Below are 21,400 nucleotides of genomic sequence, written 5' to 3'. Positions count from 1 at the left end.
ATCCGTGGTGGGTCTTGCGATTTTTTTACAATACTTAAGTGTTTTACGTTTTTTTAAAAGATATAAACAACCAGATGTAGCCGGTTTTATAACATTTCACGGAATTTTTCTCAGGCAAATCGTGTTTGTGCTCGTATTCTTTTGTAGAAATAGCAGCTTTAGTGCCAAATTGCACTGAAACCTTGTCTGCGTGGTCATTGTAAATGTCACTTTTACTGTTTGTTCCTTGCGTGTGGAGTTTCCACCGAGATTCTGTATCAAACCACAGCGTACAGCTGCAATACCCCGAACCGGCGTAAATGCGTTTATTTGCAGCAAACTGACATTTTCAATGGGGATCAGCATAGAACAGCGCCCCTAGCGCTGGAAGAGCGCCCCCTAGTGGTCAAAATGTGTTGGTGACTTCTACAAAAAAATTAAATATTCTTTTATTCTTCCATTCATCTTCTCCTCGCCCTTCCAAGTCTCTCTGCGAGAGTGAGCGCGCATCGCGCGGCTGGCTACGTGCTGACACCACCACCACCACCATCATCATCACCACGGTTTTACCCTGGCGATGTTGCAGGTGGCCACGTACGTCACCGCTAACGGGGCTCGTCTGCTGTTTGGTTTTAGTTGTATTCTCTGCAGGAGGCGAATTACTCGGTTCACCGATTGTGCACTTCAAGTGTTCGCCACGAGGCCTGAGAGCAGACAGGATGTTCAGCAGGTTCAGGCGGCCCAGCGGTGGCGCGCTCGCCACTCGATGCAGAGGTTCACGGAGAGCGCTCCATGACGTGGGGCTCCCCAAAGCACGGGGCCCGGGGTGGCCGCCTCGATTTGCCGTTCCCTCGGGACGGCTCTGGGTTCATACCACGCCGCCGTCGGCTTCGCGAGAGCGCCGTGACGCGTGGCCACGCGCACGCAGCGTGGCCACGCGCACGCAGCGTGGCGTAGCTTGCAGCGTGCAACGCTTCCGAGAATGTGACCATTATTTGCTTAGAGAAGAATATCAAACGTTCACCTTTCAGTAATGTCTTGGCACGGAATGAAAACGTGGTTACTTTGAGGAGTTGTGACCAAGATCGGCGCTGCGCTCCGTGTGCGTTGCTGCAAGCCCGCTGCAGTCGTGCGTCCAGACAACAAGAAATATCGGCGCAGACAAAACCTCCGCATTGACGGGGTTTTTAATAATTGCAAACGATTCCCTTAATTTCATAAACAGAACAGCACCGTCAACTTTTATCCGATTAAAACTTGAAAACGTTATCCGATTAACACTCCCGGCCAGTTTCACTTTAATCTTCAACCTCCTCTCTGTGGCCCAAACTCGAGACGCTCGCAGTCGTATTAACTCAGTCGTACTAACTCAGTGGTACTAACTCAGTCGTACTAACTCAGTCGTACTAACTCAGTCGTGCTAACTCAGTCGTACTAACTCAGTCGTGCTAACTCAGTCGTGCTAACTCAGTGGTACTAACTCAGTCGTACTAACTCAGTCGTTCCACAGTTCCGTCTTCTGGTTGTCGTGTTGCGGGGCCTGAGGCTGCGATGGTCACTCACGACGGCCTCACCCTCGCCAACGACGTCACGCGGCCATAACATTTGCTCGGCGTTGTTCGGGTTCTCCCGCTACTGGAGCGGGACTCGGCGGCCGAGGGGCAAGGAGGCGCCGGCGCCGTGCGTCTCCTCCGGCGAGGACCACGCGGAGGAACGGCGCTCCGTCGTCACGGCGCTCCCAGGAGCTCCGTCGTCACGGCGCTCCCAGGAGCTCCGTCGTCACGGCGCTCCCAGAGCTCCGTCGTCACGGCGCTCCCAGGAGCTTCGTCGTCACGGCGCTCCCAGGAGCTCCGTCGTCACGGCGCTGCCCGGCGCTCCGCCGTCACGGCGCTCCCAGGCGCCCTCTCCCGAGTGCGGCCATGATGGCCGTGCGACACGTTCACCGCTCTTCAGCCGAGACGGCGCCGATGAGCCACAGCACCGGGGGAAGGGGATGTGAGGGGGTTAGAGGGGGGGTCAGAGGGGGGGTTAGAGGGTGGGGGGGTTGGAGGGCGGCGTGGCCCCAGTCACGAGCTTCGTCCATGTGGCCGTGGTTCTGCTGCCGTGCCGTCCGTCCGGCCCACCCTGCAGCACACGGCGGCACAACCCTCACCTCTGACATCACTCTCACCCTCACCCCTCACCAAACTCACCCCTCACCCCTCACCCAACTGCACCCCTCACTCTCACCAAACTCACCCCTCACCCAACTCGCCCTCACCCACAACCCTCACCCACAACCCTCACCCCTCACCCACAACCCTCACCCCTCACCCACAACCCTTACCCCCTCACCCAACTCACCCCTCACCCACAACCCTCACCTCTACATCACTCTCAACCCTCACCCACAACCCTCACCCACAACCCTCACCCACAACCCTCACCCTCACCCACAACCCTCACCACAACCCTCACCACAACCCTCACCCCTCACCAAACTCACCCCTCACCCACAACCCTCACCCTCACCCCTCACCAACTCACCATCACCCACACCCTCACCCACAACCCTCACCCCTCACCAAACTCACCCCTCACCCACAACCCTCACCCACAACCTCACCAAACTCACCCCTCACCCACAACCCTCACCCACACCCTCACCCCTCACCAAACCACCCCTCACCCACAACCCTCACCCACACCCTCACCCCTCACCAAACTCACCCCTCACCAACCACCCTCACCAAACTCACCCCTCACCCACAACCCTCACCCACAACCCTCACCCACAACCCTCACCCCTCACCCCTCCCCACAACCCTCACCCACACCATTACCCCTCACCAACTCACCCCCCCACCACACCCCACCCACAACCTTACCCCTCACCAACTCACCCTCACCCACAACCCTCACCCACAACCCTCACCCCTCACCAAACTCACCCCCACCCAACTCACCCCTCACCCACAACCCTCCCCTCACCAAACTCACCCCTCACCCCTCACCCAACTCACCCCTCACCCACAACCCTCACCCACAACCCTCACCCACAACCCTCACCCCTCACCAAACTCACCCCTCACCCACAACCCTCACCCCTCACCAAACTCACCCCCTCACCCACAACCCTCACCCCTCACCCACCACCCCTCACCCACAACCCCACGCCTCACCAACTCACCCCCACCCCACCCTCACCCCCACCAAACTCACCCCTCACCCACAACCCTCACCCCTCACCCACTCACCCCTCACCCACAACCCTCACCCCCACCCACACCCCACCCCTCACCAAACTCACCCCTCACCCACACCCCTCACCCCTCACCCAACTCACCCACACCCCTCACCCCTCACCAACTCACCCCTCACCCACAACCCTCACCCCTCACCCAACTCACCCTCACCCACAACCCTCACCCCTCACCAAACTCACCCCTCACCCACAACCCTCACCCATCACCCACAACCTTACCCCTCACCCAACTCACCCCTCACCCACAACCCTCACCCCTCACCAAACTCACCCCTCACCCACAACCCTCACCCACAACCCTCACAACCCTCACCCCTCACCAAACTCACCCCCTCACCAACTCACCCCTCACCCACAACCCTCACCCCACAACCCCTCACCCACAACCCTCACCCACAACCCTCACCCACAACCCTCACCCACAACCCTCACCCTCACCAACTCACCCCACACCCACAACCCTCACCCCTCACCAACTCACCCCTCACCCACACCCTCACCCACACCCTCACCCACCCCAACCCCCCCCCCCACCCCACCCACAACCCTCACCCCTCAACCACCCCCACCCACACCCTCACCCACACCCCACCCCTCACCAACCACCCCTCACCCACACCCTCACCCCTCACCAAACTCACCCCCTCACCCACAACCCTCACCCACACCCTTACCCCTCACCAACTCACCCCTCACCCACAACCCTACCCCTCACCAAACCACCCCTCACCCACAACCCCCACCCCCAACCCTCACCAACTCACCCCTCACCCACACCCCCACCCCTCACCAAACCACCCCTCACCCACACCCCCACCAAACTCACCCCTCACCCACACCCTACCCCTCACCCAACTCACCCCCACCCACACCCCCACCAACTCCCCCCACCCACACCCTACCCCCACCCAACCACCCCCTCACCCACAACCCTCACCCCTCACCCACACCCCACCCCTCACCAACTCACCCCTCACCCACACCCTACCCCCACCCAACTCACCCCCACCCACAACCCTCACCCCTCACCCAACTCACCCCTCACCCACAACCCCCACATATTACATCACTCTCACCCTCACCCACACCCTCACCCCTCACCCACAACCTCACCCACACCCTCACCCCCACCAACTCACCCCTCACCCACAACCTTCAACCACAACCCTCACCCCCACCAAACCCACCCCCACCACCCCAACCCTCACCCCCACCAACCACCCCCACCCACAACCCTCACCCCTCACCCCTCACCCAACTCACCCATCACCCACAACCCTCACCCCTCACCAAACTCACCCCTCACCCACACCCCTCACCCACAACCCTCACCCACAACCCCACCCACACCCTCACCCCTCACCAAACTCAACACTCACCCACAACCCCACCCACAACCCTCACCCACAACCCCACCCACAACCCTCACCCACAACCCTCACCCCCCACCAAACTCACCCCTCACCCGCAACCCTCACCCACAACCCTCACCCCTCACCAAACTCACCCCTCACCCACAACCCTCACCCACACCCCCACCCACAACCCTCACCCACAACCCTCACCCACAACCCTCACCCACACCCCCCACCCCTCACCAACCACACCTCACCCACAACCCTCACCCACACCCTCACCCCTCACCAACTCACAACCCTCACCCACAACCCTCACCCACAACCCTCACCCACAACCCTCACCCACAACCCTCACCCACAACCCTCACCCACAACCCTCACCCCTCACCAAACTCACCCCTCACCCACAACCCTCACCCACAACCCTCACCCCTCACCAAACTCACCCCTCACCCACAACCCTCACCCACAACCCTCACCCCTCACCAAACTCACCCCTCACCCACAACCCTCACCCCTCACCAAACTCACCCCTCACCAAACTCACCCCTCACCCACAACCCTCACCCCTCACCAAACTCACCCCTCACCCACAACCCTCACCCACAACCCTTACCCCTCACCAAACTCACCCCTCACCCACAACCCTTACCCCTCACCAAACTCACCCCTCACCCACAACCCTCACCCACAACCCTCACCCCTCACCCAACTCACCCCTCACCCACAACCCTCACCCTTCACCAAACTCACCCCTCACCCCTCACCCAACTCACCCCTCACCCACAACCCTCACCAAACTCACCCCTCACCCACAACCCTCACCCACAACCCTCACCCACAACCCTCACCCACAACCCTCACCCCTCACCAAACTCACCCCTCACCCACAACCCTCACCCCTCACCAAACTCACCCCTCACCCACAACCCTCACCCCTCACCCAACTCACCCCTCACCCACAACCCTCACCCCTCACCAAACTCACCCCTCACCCACAACCCTCACCCCTCACCAAACTCACCCCTCACCCACAACCCTCACCCAACTCACCCCTCACCCACAACCCTCACCCCTCACCCACAACCCTCACCCCTCACAAAACTCACCCCTCACCCACAACCCTCACCCCTCACCCAACTCACCCCTCACCCACAACCCTCACCCCTCACCCACAACCCTCACCCCTCACAAAACTCACCCCTCACCCACAACCCTCACCCCTCACCCACAACCCTTACCCCTCACCCAACTCACCCCTCACCCACAACCCTCACCTCTTACATCACTCTCAACCCTCACTCACAACCCTCACCCCTCACCCACAACCCTCACCCACAACCCTCACCCCTCACCAAACTCACCCCTCACCCACAACCCTCACCCACAACCCTCACCCACAACCCTCACCCACAACCCTCACCCCTCACCAAACTCACCCCACACCCACAACCCTCACCCCTCACCAAACTCACCCCTCACCCACAACCCTCACCCACAACCCTCACCCACAACCCTCACCCCTCACCAAACTCACCCCTCACCCACAACCCTCACCCACAACCCTCACCCACAACCCTCACCCCTCACCAAACTCACTCCTCAACCACAACCCTCACCCACAACCCTCACCCCTCACCAAACTCACCCCTCACCAAACTCACCCCTCACCAAACTCACCCCTCACCCACAACCCTCACCAAACTCACCCCTCACCCACAACCCTCACCCACAACCCTCACCCCTCACCAAACTCACCCCTCACCAAACTCACCCCTCACCCACAACCCTCACCCCTCACCAAACTCACCCCTCACCCACAACCCTTACCCCTCACCCAACTCACCCCTCACCCACAACCCTCACCCCTCACCCAACTCACCCCTCACCCACAACCCTCACCCCTCACCAAACTCACCCCTCACCCACAACCCTTACCCCTCACCCAACTCACCCCTCACCCACAACCCTCACCCCTCACCAAACTCACCCCTCACCCACAACCCTTACCCCTCACCCAACTCACCCCTCACCCACAACCCTCACCCCTCACCAAATTCACCCCTCACCCTCAACCCTCACCCCTCACCAAACTCACCCCTCACCCACAACCCTTACCCCTCACCCAACTCACCCCTCACCCACAACCCTCACCCAACTCACCCCTCACCCACAACCCTCACATATTACATCACTCTCAACCCTCACTCACAACCCTCACCCCTCACCCACAACCTTCACCCACAACCCTCACCCCTCACCAAACTCACCCCTCACCCACAACCCTCACCCCTCACCAAACTCACCCCTCACCCACAACCCTCACCCAACTCACCCCTCACCCACAACCCTCACCCCTCACCAAACTCACCCCTCACCCACAACCCTCACCCACAACCCTCACCCACAACCCTCACCCACAACCCTCACCCACAACCCTCACCCACAACCCTCACTCCTCACCCAACTCTAAACCCTCACCGGACACCAAACTAAACACAAAAAGCAGTTCTAGAGTCTGTTTATTGTCTGTATATTCTTCCCCTATTCTGCGTGGGTTCCCTTCCTCATCTGAAGCTGGTGTTAGAAAAACGTCCCAGCGCCGAGAACCGTCACTCAGCCGAGTTATTGGGGTCCTGCCGCGTCTCCGCAGGAGAGGGCGACGTCGCTGGGGTCACACACGGCGGCGAAAGCGCCCCCCTACCGCGGACACTCGGCAGGACCCCCTCGAATAAGAGTCTCGAGACTCGGGCGAAGATTCCGTGCGTGGGCGAGCGACGCGATAGCGATGAGAATGCGGCGCGCGACGAGGCGGCGACGTACCACCACGGCTCCTCCGCGTCTCCCGCGGGCGCCCCCGTTGCCCCGCGCGGGACATGCTGCCCGGCCTCTGCGGAGAGGCCCGGGGCCCCGGTGACGGTGACGAGGGCCCCCCGGCCTGGCTCCCTCGTCGCCGTGGGGCTCAGCCTCCCGACGAACGCTCTCCCCGGCCGGCTCCTTCGGCTGCTGCTGCTGCTGCTTCCGCCCCCGCTCGGGGGTTCCCGCGTCACCCGAGCCGATGGCACCCAGCGGCCTGGGGGTGCGCGATAGGGGGCCCATCCTGTGGCGGTGTGGAGGGTAGAGGGAGTGGTACGGTGGGGGTGTGGGGGGGGAGGGGTGCGTACAACCCATTACCCAACGATGCTGCAGACGGGAGCGCTGTGCGGTAGTTACTCGGTATTTAAGGCTGAGTTGAACTAGGGGAGGCCCGGTCATGCATATTCGCGCAGGTACACACACGCGCGTACTAACGTGTGTGTGTACACATGGACACACATAGGCACGCACGCAGAAACACAAAGGCAGAGAAAGATTCCCCCGTATAGCCTACGCAGACTTGGGAAAGTGCTGTTTGGGAGCACTTGTTACAAAGACAAAGATCCCCCTCATAGCCTGAACCTACTTTTTGGGCAAGTGCTGTTAGCGAGCACCTACCTAAGTATGTATGTTGAACTTCTTTTGCACCGTACATAGGCATACGTGCTCATCAGAGGTGTGGTGGAAAGACAATAAGCTAAACAGAAAAAGCAGTTCCAAACAAATTAGTTCAGAATAATTTACATTTATTTGTCAGGCGCCTTCCACAAATGTCTCTATTAAGACCGGCACGGCACACGAGGGGATAGGTGGCCCACACCACGCTTGGACGGACACCTGTCTCCCTAGTTGCGAGTTTTACATACCGCATCAGGTACTCATTTGAGGCTGAGGCGACCTAGGAGATGCCCAGGACCGTTTCAGATATTCGTCACTCGTGTTGGCCGTGAGCGGGAATCGAACTCGGCTCGCCGGGTTCGAAGCACAACGCGCCAACCGCACCCACCCACGTACACACACCCACGTACACACACACCCACGTACACACCCACCCGCGTACACACACACGTTCACCCACGTACACTCACACATTCATCCACGTACACACACACGCGCGCGCGTACACACGTCACTCACCGCACGGAGGCGGGTCGCTGCGTGGCCGGCAGGAGAGAGAGCGGCTCCCTGCTGCTCCTCTGCAGCCGTCCTGCGGAGGCAGCAAACGCTCAGCGAGGCCGCGCGGGGCCCCCCTCGCCCGCTCCCCGTGGGGCCCCCCTCCCGGCTCCCCGCGGGGCCCCCCTTCCGGCTCCCCGCTGGGCCCCCCTCCCGGCTCCTTCTAATAAATGTGCCCCCCCTCCCCACCCCCCACCAGCCGGTCTCACCGCGAGGAGCGACGCTCACCGGAGGACAGGAAGCCGCCGGCCTCCTCCAGCCAGGGATCGAAGGGCAGCGGGTGCTGCCTGATGGCCGTGCGGGGGGGGCGGCGGGGAGTTGGGGGCAGCGCGGTCGTCATGGAGACGGGCAGGACCAGCTGCCCCCCCAGCAGCATGCGTCGACGCGACGACGGCGCCATGTGACGAGTCACGTGACGCAGGCTCAGGCCGCTGCCCTCCCACTGCAGGCCTGGGGGGGGGGGCCCAAGCAAAGAGGCCACTTACAACGCGGGCAGCTCCAACCACACGCTCACACAACGACAACCGCCATCCGCCAGCCACGAAGTGGCGGTGACATTACCACGGCGCTTGAGCCACACACGCACACACGCACGCTCACACACACACACGGTTGTGGGCCACTCATTTCACAATGATCATCGTCCCAACACCCCCTTCAGCCTGAACCAATCACGGCCTGAAGCTTCTGTGTTGGCAGTGGTGAACAAGCAGGATAACAAATCGACACAGCTGTCTCTAACAACAACCCCGCTAGTTGCCTTCATACGAAATAAAAAAGTATTTCTTCGGATAAACAATCGGCGACGATTGGGGCGACACGGTTTGAGTCTCTCACCCCAGCCCTCCTCCAGCAGGCCGCTCAGGTACTGGGTGGCCAAGGTGCCGTGCGCAGGGCAGAAGTCACCGTGGCCGGGGTCAAGGGTCGGCGTGGCGGCCTGCGTCTGGGCGGACGCTGTGGAAACAATCGGAGAGGGTCGCTCACAGAGACGACTTCGCCGCGGCCTCCATCGCCGCCGCATTCCCAGCCAGTGGGGGGGGGGGGGGGGCATGGGCACTGGTGCAAGTATTCACACGAGGCCCTCCCACTCCTCTACAATTTAATTGAGATTCTATATGCGATTACCCACTCAAGCACCCACTCACCTACGCACCCACTTACTGACTTACTAAATAACCCTCTCACCATCCCACTCACTCACTAAACCACATGCCCATTCCCCTCTCAGCTCGCAGCCTGCATCAACTGAATTCCTCATCCGATATTTTGTATTTCTTCACGCGACGCAGTTGTTTTTGTCTCGCTTTCTATTTTATCCATTGCTGTATTTTATTCGTGTTTGCCTCGCGGTGACCCGGGTCACTCTTGCGCCAGTACAGTTGCACCGCCCGCACGCTTGTTCACTACGCCACCGGTCTGGGCCCCGCGACACGGCCCGCGAGCCTACCTGCAGCGTCGCGGGTGAGGGTGGAGACGCCGGCGAGGGGGTTGCTCCCCACATACGCCAGGGGGACGCTCGTCTGTGCACCTGGGGGGCCCTGCGGGCAAGTGCCGTTAGCGAGCGGCGCCGATTAAGGCCGACACGGCGGCGCACGAGGGGTGGGGTGGCCAATGCCACGCATCGGACACGGCAGCAAACGCATCGCACTGCACGCATGTACGTACCGCAGCAGATACTGATTTGAGGCCGAGTTGACCCAGGGGAGGCACACACGCGAGGCGTGCGCCCGTGGGAGTGACGTGCAAGCATGAGCCGGGAGCGGCGTGCGGAGCGGCACCTGGGTTACGGTCGCAGCCACGGGCCCGCCCCGGGCGCCCCCGACGGCGGCCATGACGGTGGTGGCTGGGCCGCTCCTGCGGTAGCGCTGCGTGTGCACCTGCACGCACGGAGCCACGCGCACCTCAGCATGGCCGCACCCCCCTCGACCCCTGGTCGTGCCAACTTCTCCGCAGAGCTAACGAGTCGCGGGGACCGTGGGGCGTTCGTAATCTGGGCGTTCCCCGTGGTGGAACGCGCGAGCGAAGCCCAAAGAGCCGCGAGGGGCGCCCATCGTTACACAGACGACTCTACGGCTCGACCCGAGGTCACCGCGCGTCCCCAAGTGCTCCGGTTCCCTCCACGTAATGCTTGGCGCATGTCCCGGTGACGTTTAATGACCGTGGGTGAATCGAGCCGCGAGTTGACGTTCGTTTGGCGACACCGCGCTTTTAGGAGCTGGCATCGCGGCTCTCTCGGCGACCGGATCCGACGATCGCTCCTGCGGCCACGCGGGCTCCGCTCGGACCCTACCTTGTCCGCCTCCTTTCGGCCGACGGGCTCCCCGGCCGCCTCGGCCGCAGCCTCCGCGAGGGCCCCTCCGCTCGGCCGGGCCGGGCCCCGCCGTGGCCCGGCCCGCCGGGGCCCGGCGTTAGGAGGGAAGCCGGAGCCCAGGGCCCCCACGGCCCCCACGGCCTGCAGCAGGCCCAGGCGAGTGCGGTTCCGCTCCTTGCGCGACTTGAGGCGCCGCCGCTTGACGCGCATCTGCACGTCGTCGTAACTATCATCACCACCATGGCCATCATAACTACCACAGTCATCATCACTATCACTACCACCACATTAGGGGAGGTGAAGATGAGGCAGGCGAGGGTGAGGCAGGCGAGGGTGAGGCAGGCGAGGGTGAGGCGGGCGAGGGTGAGGCGGGCGAGGGTGAGGCGGGCGAGGGTGAGGCGGGCGAGGGTGAGGCGGGCGAGGGTGAGGCGGGCGAGGGTGAGGCGGGCGAGGGTGAGGCGGGCGAGGGTGAGGTAGGTGAGGTGAGGCAGGTACCTTAGGCAGCAGCGCCAGCAGGTGTGAGGGCAGCCCATCCGACTGCGAGCTGTCTGAGCCACTCTCGCTGACAAAGACAAAGATCCCCCATATAGCCTTAGACTTTAGGGGCAAGTGCTGTGAGCGAGCACCTACGAAGGCCGGCGCGGCACGCTCTCGGCCGCCTCGTGGCGACCGCTGCACTACCGCTCCTCACAGCGTCACGCGTCGTCAAGTATCGTCACATTCTACGCGTCTCTGCATCTGTGTCTCCGTATTCCCGTGTCTCCATGTTCCCGTGTCCCCGTGACTCCTTCTCCCTGTGTCTCCTCACCCGTGCAACCCCCCACCTGTGCCCCTTCCCCTCACCTGTGTCCATCCTCACCTGGACTCGATGTCGGAGAGGCCCAGCCCCCAGGGCCCCCCCCCGTCTTTGCCGAGGTTGCGCATCCGCTCTGTGGCCTGAGCACGCTCCATCACCTCCCTCTCACACAGCTCGACCTGCAGCACCCACGGTCATCATTACTGCATCATCATCATCACCACCGCAACATCATCAACTAGCCTCATCTCCTTCCACGCTCCCAATCTTCTCTCTCTTTCTCTGTCCCTCCTCCTCCCCTCTACATGAAGGTTACTCCCCTCTACATTGAGCAGATGCCCGTGCGGATCTGGGAAGACCCAGGGAGAGCCGTGCCGCGAGCCGTCACCTTGGCCTGGTCGGGGTCGCAGTAGTCGAGCAGCGTGTCGCACAGCTGGTACCCCACCGACTTCAGGTCCTCGACGCTGAAGTGCGTGCCCTTGCGCTCCCCTGCGGGCACGGGCGCAGTGGAGGGGGCAGGGTTAGGGGTGGGGGGGGTCTTGGAACAGTGGGAACTTCCGTGGTGTGTTGTGGGGGTGGTGGCACCTAGCGTGGAGCCGGCGAAGGTGGTCTCCAGGGTGAAGCTGTTGGCGATGCCCATCCTCCACATGGACACGCGACTCGTGCCCTCCTTGCTCTTCTGTACCTTGAAGCGGCAGCTCTCGTAGGAGAACTGTGCGGGAGACACGACGCCCGGTCAGATCGTAGAGACACGACGCTCTCGTGCACGGTCGGACCGCGCGGGCGCCGCGCGGGCGAGCGCCGTCTACGGTCGCGGAAGAGACAAGCGGGCACAGAGAGAAGAAGCAGAGAGATACGCAGATATGCGAAGAGGTGGACGTGGGGAGCGAGCGAGCGAGCGAGCCGGCGGCGGCGGAGGGCGAAGAGGGCTCCTCGCCTTGTCGGGGCTGTTCTTGCTCATCATGAGCGGGAAGACTCGGCCGCTCTGGCCTCCCCGGGGGCCGTGCCCGGAACCCGCCGCGCCCTCGCACCCGTACACGAACACGTTGCTCCTGCGGCTGTGGCCGTGAAGGTCGCAGAACATCACCACCTCGCGCTTCTCCAGCAGCCTGGGAGGGCGGCGGCAGCGGGGGGCACAACCCAAACACGATGGAGAACCGGCAGTCACGGTGTAACGGCGACAATGACAACGATCATTATGATGATAATAACGAACTTGATGATGACAGTGGTGATAATGGTGACGATGGTGGTGATGGTGGTGATGATGGTGACGGTGTTGACGACGGTGGTGACGGTGGTGACGATGTTGATGGTGGCGACGATAGCGACGGGTGAGGCGCCGCACCTGCGCACCATGGCGCGCAGGTGCCACACGGGGGGGAAGGCTTCGCGCAGTGCGGTGCGGTAGTTGCGGTTGAGGTCGCGCCCCGAGAGCGAGCAGCGGTAGTTGCCCACGAGCACCCCGTCCGGGTTGAGCATGGGCACCACCTTGAACACGAAGGTGTCGCGCAGGAGCCGCGCGTCCGCCGAGTCGCCCAGCAGGAAGTCGAGCAGCCCCTCCATCACCCACGAGGAGTTGCTCTCCCCGGGGTGGACGCGCGCCGTCACCACCACCGCGCGCTTGGCCCGGCCCAGGAGCGCCGCGCGGGCCCCCCGCTCGGCGGAGCCCCCCCCCTCCCTCCTGCTCCTCCGCGGCGCCGCCGTCGCGGGTCCCCCGCTCGGGGCCGTCGAGGAGGCGAGGAGGAGGAGGGGGCGCGGGGGACGTGATGGTGAGCACGGGCACGGGGTTGCCCGCGAGCGAGCGGCACAGCACGCGCGTGCGGCAGAGGCGCGCGGCGCGCGGGTCGGCGGCGACGCGCGCCAAGCGCGCGGCGAGGCGCGAGTACGTGTAGGGGTAGCAGTGCGCCCAGTAGCACTCGTCGCCCTCGTGCGGGAACGAGAACGTCCACGTGAGCGAGTAGCGCGCCCGCGTCTCCGCCGCCGCCGCCGCCGCGGTCCGCGTGCGGTAGTAGCGGACGTCGGAGCCGGCGCGGCGCCAGCCGAGGGCGAGCGGCCCCGCGGCGTCGCGCTCCGAGTAGAAAAGCGGGCGCAGGCCGGCGCCGTAGAGGCTGCGCGGCTTGCCCAGGTTGGTGATGGTGAAGCGGTAGCGGCGCGGGGCGGCGCGCGTGTTGCCCACGCGGAAGTAGAACCACTGCGTGTGCTTGTCTGTGTAGAGGTCCGAGCGCAGCGTGAGCTCGTACTCCCACTCGCCGCTGGGGGGGGGGGGGGGGAGCACTCGTGTTGGGGGTGGTTTTTGTTGTTGTAACGTGATGATGCCTACCTGACGACTGTGCAAAGAACTCCACAGCTCATCGGATTCCTCCAGGATTCTGATTGGATGGTGGTTGTGGTGATGATTATGCGAGTGGCAGTGGTTATTGTCGTAAGAATAGTGGTGGTAGTGGTGATGATGATGGTGGTAGTGGTGATGTTAATGGTCCGCACCATCACCGCCGCTCGCTCACGTTCTCTCTCTCTCACACGCTCTCACTCCTCTGTCGCGCTGTCGCACTCCCCTCCCCCGTGGGCTCCTCACACTCTCACGGCCTTCTGGAGGTTGCCGCTCTCGAAGCGCGACTCGAACAGGAGGGTGGAGTCGTCGTCCCCACGCGTGGCCGCGGGGGGCGGCACCAGCGGGCCCCGGCGGCCCCCAATCCGCGCCGACACGAAGCAGCGCTCGGAGGAGGCTGCACGGAGAGAGACACGGGGGGACGCGGAGTCGCGGCGGGATGCGGAGACGCGAGCGGACACGGAGTCACCTGTACATCGACCCACCCGCTCACCTTTCTCGATCTCGAACACCACCTCTCCGCTCTCGTCGCCCACGCACAGCGGCTCGTGCTCACGCCCCGTGGCCTCGTACAGCGGCTCGGGCTCGGAGGGGTCCCAGTCTGGGGTCACCGTGCAGCCACGCCACCGTTAACAACATAACAACAAGCAGCACGTAAACACAAACACGCAACAATTGACAAGAACATCAGCAACAGGCGCGTGCTCCCCCTGGCAGGGGTTACCGTGCAGTGACCCTGGTGACCAGGTCGAGCCTCGTGGTGGTGCTGCTCCTGGGTACCGCAACCCCCCAGATGACCTCCTGATATCTGCACCACGTGACCCTGCAGCCTCCTCACCCTGATCCAATGACCATGCATGTCCCCGACCCTTGATCTTCTGACTCTCACACCTCCCCCCCCCCCCCCGATTCCTCCGACCCCACGATCTCCCATCTCACTATCCCTCCCCCTGACCTGTCCGGCTCACTGACCCCCTGACTCCTCGTGTCCCTCACCTCTCTCCCCCACCTCAACCCCCTAACACGTGTTGATCCTCCTGACCTTATGACCCTCCACCTCCCTAACCTCTCCCACATCGATCCCCTTACCCTCCTGACCTCCGTGACCCCACGGACCCCCGGTAATCCGCCCGACCTCTCCGTGACCCCCCGTGACCCCGGTGCCCCGCCGCACACCTATGTGGGCGACGCGCTCGGGCACGACCTGGCAGTCGAGCGGCCAGCGCGGGGCGTGCGCGGGCAGCGCCGAGGCGCTGGGCGCGGGACCCTGCAGAGGCTCCCGCAGCCGGGGGGCGCCGGCGCCCTCCTCCAGCACCAGCTGCGTGCTGCGCCACGGCGGGGGGCCCGGCGGACGAGGGCCCGCAGAGGGGCGGCCTGGTGAGGCGGGGGGCGGGGCGGGGGGCGGGGTCAGGAGGTCAGAGACGCGGTTGAGACGAGTGTGACAAGAGATCGCGGTATTATTAGGGATGCCGTGGTTGTGGGTCAGGGCTTCATATCTCACAATATATAGGGTGCTTACATTTTTTATATGGGACTATCATTTTTCCAGGAAAAATAACGGAGAATACACTGTAACATGATAACAAATGTATGTTAATAACTTAATGTCAAAGAGTTTCCACTTGTTCGCCATCAACACGTGCCTGGAATCTTCTCCAGGTGGTCTCCAGAGCCCAGGGGCACATTTCTCGTGATATTGTTGCTAATTCTCAGAAGTGTTCACATTTTTTTGAAGCACCCTGTACTTCCCGGATCGGTGGTAGAATGAAGCCGGTACATAACTCGTAGCCACAGCGGGAGGCATGTATACAGGACGTGGTGTGCCGTGTGTAGCAACATTGTCCTGTCACCAGCCCAGGCAGAGCCAGCTGAATGTAAGTGGTGGTTACGGTCAGGCCTCGGGTCACGGTTATGGTCCAGCGTCGTAACATGTGGTCACTCATTCGTTAGCTCCGTGTCCCTCCCCCCCACTACCCCCCCCCCCCGCCCCCCACCTGGGGGCCGAGTCCCCTCCTCTCTGCTGTGCTCGGCGAGGGAGCCGGGGAAGGTGGAGCTGCGTGGGGGGCCAGAATTGGGCCCCCCAAGGCCACCTCTGAGCGGAACCCCCCTCGCCTCCTCCTCCTCGTCGTCATCGCTCCGTCCTGTGGGGGGGGGGGGGGGGAATGGAGGCCCGCACGTGTTACCACGGCAACATCAATTAACACGAGTTAAGTGAATTAAGCCACTCCGATTGGTGTGGGTGCTGCAGGGCTTGAGTTTGTTGTGTTGGGGGAGGGTAGCGGGTGGGCTTCGAGTTGGGGGTTAGGGGCGAGGGTTTGGCTGCCGGGGTAATGGTGGAGTCGCTCCGAGGTGTGGGTCGGGTTCGGGATGCGGGGGGGGGGTCAAGATTTGGCGTTGTGGGTTAATGCTGGGATGAGTGCGAGGCATGGGCGTGAGTGAGTGTTGATGGTGGTGAGTGTTGATGGTGAGTGTTGATGGTGGTGAGTGTTGATGGTGGTGAGTGTTGAGGTTGGTGAGTGTTGGTGGTGGTGAGTGTTGGTGGTGGTGAGTGTTGATGGTGGTGAGTGTTGACGGTGGTGAGTGTTGACGGTGGTGAGTGTTGACGGTGGTGAGTGTTGACGGTGGTGAGTGTTGGTGGTGGTGAGTGTTGACGGTGGTTAGTGTTGACGGTGGTGAGTGTTGACGGTGGTGAGTGTTGACGGTGGTGAGTGTTGGTGGTGGTGAGTGTTGGTGGTGGTGAGTGTTGAGGATGGTGGTGAGTGTTGGTGGTGGTGAGTGTTGGTGGTGGTGGTGAGTGTTGGTGGTGGTGAGTGTTGGTGGTGGTGAGTGTTGGTGGTGGTGAGTGTTGAGGATGGTGGTGAGTGTTGGTGGTGGTGAGTGTTGGTGGTGGTGAGTGTTGGTGGTGGTGGTGAGTGTTGGTGGTGGTGAGTGTTGGTGGTGGTGAGTGTTGGTGGTGGTGAGTGTTGGTGGTGGTGAGTGTTGGTGGTGGTGAGTGTTGGTGGTGAGTGTTGGTGGTGGTGAGTGTTGGTGGTGAGTGTTGGTGGTGGTGAGTGTTGATGGTGGTGAGTGTTGGTGGTGGTGAGTGTTGGTGGTGGTGAGTGTTGGTGGTGGTGAGTGTTGATGGTGGTGAGTGTTGGTGGTGGTGAGTGTTGGTGGTGGTGAGTGTTGGTGGTGGTGAGTGTTGGTGGTGATGAGTGTTGGTGGTGAGTGTTGGTGGTGGTGAGTGTTGGTGGTGGTGAGTGTTGGTGGTGGTGAGTGTTGGTGGTGGTGAGTGGTGGTGGTGGTGAGTGTTGGTGGTGGTGAGTGTTGGTGGTGGTGAGTGTTGGTGGTGGTGAGTGTTGGTGGTGGTGAGTGTTGGTGGTGGTGAGTGTTGGTGGTGGTGAGTGTTGGTGGTGGTGGTGAGTGCTGGTGGTGGTGAGTGGTGGTGGTGGTGAGTGGTGGTGGTGGTGAGTGGTGGTGGTGGTGAGTGTTGGTGGTGGTGAGTGTTGGTGGTGGTGAGTGTTGGTGGTGGTGAGTGTTGGTGGTGGTGAGTGTTGGTGGTGGTGAGTGCTGTGGGAGTGGTAGTGAACTCACCGTGGTAGTAGCCGTAGTGCTTGAGATGCTGCCGCATGAAGCTCTCATAGGCGTCCTCGTAGTGCTGCTCTCCCGGCACAGACACAGACAAAGGTCCCCCGTGTAGCTTCTGACAGACGACAGTACGTACTGCGGCAAGTGCTGCAGGCGAGTAGCTGGCACTGTGCGCGACGAGGAGGCGGTGTGGCCAGCACCACGCCCGGCTTGGTGCTGATTTACGGCTGAGTCGACGTAGGGGAGGGAGGTCCATGACCGGTTTAGATATTGGTCATTGATGTTGGCTGTGAGCGGGGAATCAATCTCGGATCGACGGGTCGGTAGCGCAGCGGGCTCACGTCCGCGTCACCGCTCCCCAAACAACACCGCCGGACCTCCTCGCCCAGGCCATCTACAGTCTCAAGTCTCGTTCAGGAGGGTCCTGCCAAGTTTTGAGCCAATTCCAATGCGTTTTGTGGGATTCTGGGAGGAAACTGGAGACTCCGGAGGAAACCCACAGAGAACAGAGATATAACACACACACACACTCCACACAGAGATATAACACACACACACACACTCCACACAGAGATATAACACACACACACACACTCCACACAGAGATATAACACACACACACACACTCCACACAGAGATATAACACACACACACACACTCCACACAGAGATATAACACACACACACACACTCCACACAGAGATATAACACACACACACACACTCCACACAGAGATATAACACACACACACACACACACTCCACACAGAGATATAACACACACACACACACTCCACACAGAGATATAACACACACACACACACTCCACACAGAGATATAACACACACACACACACACACTCCACACAGAGATATAACACACACACACACACTCCACACAGAGATATAACACACACACACACACTCCACACAGAGATATAACACACACACACACTCCACACAGAGATATAACACACACACACACACTCCACACAGAGATATAACACACACACACACACACTCCACACAGAGATATGACACACACACACACACTCCACACAGAGATATAACACACACACACACACTCCACACAGAGATATAACACACACACACACTCCACACAGAGATATAACACACACACACACTCCACACAGAGATATAACACACACACACACTCCACACAGAGAGACGCCTGCGTCGGGATCGAACCTAGGGTCTTCTTGCTGAGAGGCACGAGTGTTACTACTGCTCCCCCCCCCCATCGTTACATCTCCACCACCTCCATCACCCCCCCCCATCGTTACATCTCCACCACCTCCATCACCCCCCCCATCGTTACATCTCCACCACCTCCATCACCCCCCCCCCCATCGTTACATCTCCACCAACTCCATCACCCCCCCCATCGTTACATCTCCACCACCTCCATCACCCCCCCCCGCCCCATCGTTACATCTCCACCACCTCCATCACCCCCCCCCCCATCGTTACATCTCCACCAACTCCATCACCCCCCCCCCCATCGTTACATCTCCACCACCTCCATCACCCCCCCCCCCATCGTTACATCTCCACCACCTCCATCACCCCCCCCCCCCCATCGTTACATCTCCACCACCTCCATCACCCCCCCATCGTTACATCTCCACCACCTCCATCACCCCCCCCATCGTTACATCTCCACCACCTCCATCACCCCCCCCCCATCGTTACATCTCCACCACCTCCATCACCCCCCCCCCCCCCATCGTTACATCTCCACCACCTCCATCACCCCCTCCCCCATCGTTACATCTCCACCACCTCCATCACCCCCCCCCCATCGTTACATCTCCACCACCTCCATCACCCCCCCCCCATCGTTACATCTCCACCACCTCCATCACCCCGTCCCCCATCGTTACATCTCCACCACCTCCATCACCCCGTCCCCCATCGTTACATCTCCACCACCTCCATCACCCCCCCCCCATCGTTACATCTCCACCACCTCCATCACCCCGTCCCCATCGTTACATCTCCACCACCTCCATCACCCCGTCCCCCATCGTTACATCTCCACCACCTCCATCACCCCCCCCCCCATCGTTACATCTCCACCACCTCCATCACCCCCCCCCATCGTTACATCTCCACCACCTCCATCACCCCCCCCCATCGTTACATCTCCACCACCTCCATCACCCCCCCCCCCCATCGTTACATCTCCACCACCTCCATCACCCCCCCCCATCGTTACATCTCCACCAACTCCATCACCCCCCCCCCCCCCCGTTACATCTCCACCAACTCCATCACCCCCCCCCCCCATCGTTACATCTCCACCACCTCCATCACCCCCCCCCCCCCCATCGTTACATCTCCACCACCTCCATCACCCCCCCCCCCCCCATCGTTACATCTCCACCACCTCCATCACCCCCCCCCATCGTTACATCTCCACCACCTCCATCACCCCCCCCCCCCCCCCATCGTTACATCTCCACCACCTCCATCACCCCCCCCCCCCCCCCATCGTTACATCTCCACCACCTCCATCACCCCCCCCCATCGTTACATCTCCACCACCTCCATCACCCCCCCCCCCCCCCATCGTTACATCTCCACCACCTCCATCACCCCCCCCCCCCATCGTTACATCTCCACCACCTCCATCACCCCCCCCCCCCCCCATCGTTACATCTCCACCACCTCCATCACCCCCCCCCCCCCCCCATCGTTACATCTCCACCACCTCCATCACCCCCCCCCATCGTTACATCTCCACCACCTCCATCACCCCCCCCCCCCCCATCGTTACATCTCCACCACCTCCATCACCCCCCCCCCCCATCGTTACATCTCCACCACCTCCATCACCCCCCCCCCCCATCGTTACATCTCCACCACCTCCATCACCCCCCCCCCCCATCGTTACATCTCCATCACCTCCCCCCATCAATCTCTGCAGTCTCTGCGACCAACTCAACTCACCATGGCTCCGTGGTGGTGATGGGCCAGGGGGGGGGGTCCTCGCTCAGCCTCTAGGAGCCGCGCCGTGGGGGGCGCATCCCGGTGGGGATGGGGGGGGAGTCGGGGGGGAATGGAAGGTCGGGGCGAGGAGTCGGGGGGGGGGTGGAAGGTCGGGGGGGGGGGCACACGGATCAGGTCGAGGAGTCCCTGGAGCCCGGCTGGGGAGCGGGGACGACACTTTCGGGTGAAATCTGGAGATCCTTGAGTGGAGGGCACGGGGGTCGCAGCTGACGTGGCTCGTGGAGCGGGAATCCCGCGATGTCGGCGCAGCGCGCCTCGGGCAGCAGCGCGAGGGTCGCGCTCGGAGTCCCCGGAGCCCCGAGCGGTCGCTTCCGCCTGCGAGGCGAACCCCGTCTCCTAGGCCACGAGACGCGATGCCAGAGCCCCCACCGCACACATCACGAACCCCCCCCCTCCCATGCCTCTTTCATAACCCCTCCTTATCCCCTCCCCAACTCGTCCCTAACCCCTCCCCCTCCTCCTCGAACCTGTCCCACGGCCCCACCCCCTGCCACGACGTCCGCCTCCCCCTCTGCCCAAATCCCTCCTCCACTCCCGCTCCCCTCGCTCTCCATCACTCTGCTTCACTCCCGCTGCATCGCCTCCTTCAATCTCCTCCGCGACCTCGTTAGGACAGAGGAGCAGGCATCGGGGCGTGTCGTCTCAGTACATTGCTGCTGCTGCTGCTGCAATAGGCGAGAACAGGAGAGCCTTCCACAACGCGTCCCCGTCCCTCCCTCCCTCCTGTTGTCCCACCATACTTCACCACGCCAGT

At 61.8% G+C, this 21,400-nt stretch overlaps 1 protein-coding gene across 1 annotated transcript; it reads right to left on the bottom strand.

Annotated features, from left to right (window-relative positions):
* Window positions 1-1,968: 1,968 nt before the first annotated feature.
* LOC144933963 (cytosolic carboxypeptidase 2-like) lies at window positions 1,969-21,007 on the bottom strand. Its single transcript, XM_078859342.1, is given in 22 exon segments — window positions 1,969-2,103; window positions 7,405-7,566; window positions 7,568-7,681; window positions 8,575-8,644; window positions 8,839-9,060; window positions 9,448-9,564; window positions 10,058-10,148; window positions 10,389-10,487; window positions 10,901-11,131; window positions 11,417-11,483; window positions 11,781-11,896; window positions 12,106-12,206; window positions 12,303-12,429; window positions 12,655-12,826; window positions 13,066-13,394; window positions 13,396-13,972; window positions 14,296-14,446; window positions 14,543-14,650; window positions 15,226-15,423; window positions 16,044-16,190; window positions 17,623-17,686; window positions 20,587-21,007. Coding segments are annotated over 22 exon segments (3,324 nt in total). The 5' UTR covers window positions 20,590-21,007; the 3' UTR covers window positions 1,969-2,045.
* Window positions 21,008-21,400: the final 393 nt, after the last annotated feature.

This window comes from Lampetra fluviatilis, chromosome 8 (assembly GCF_964198595.1).
Source record: "Lampetra fluviatilis chromosome 8, kcLamFluv1.1, whole genome shotgun sequence".
In the NCBI taxonomy this organism is placed as follows: Eukaryota; Metazoa; Chordata; class Hyperoartia; order Petromyzontiformes; family Petromyzontidae; genus Lampetra; species Lampetra fluviatilis.
This window is presented reverse-complemented; position numbering and strand designations above follow the sequence as displayed.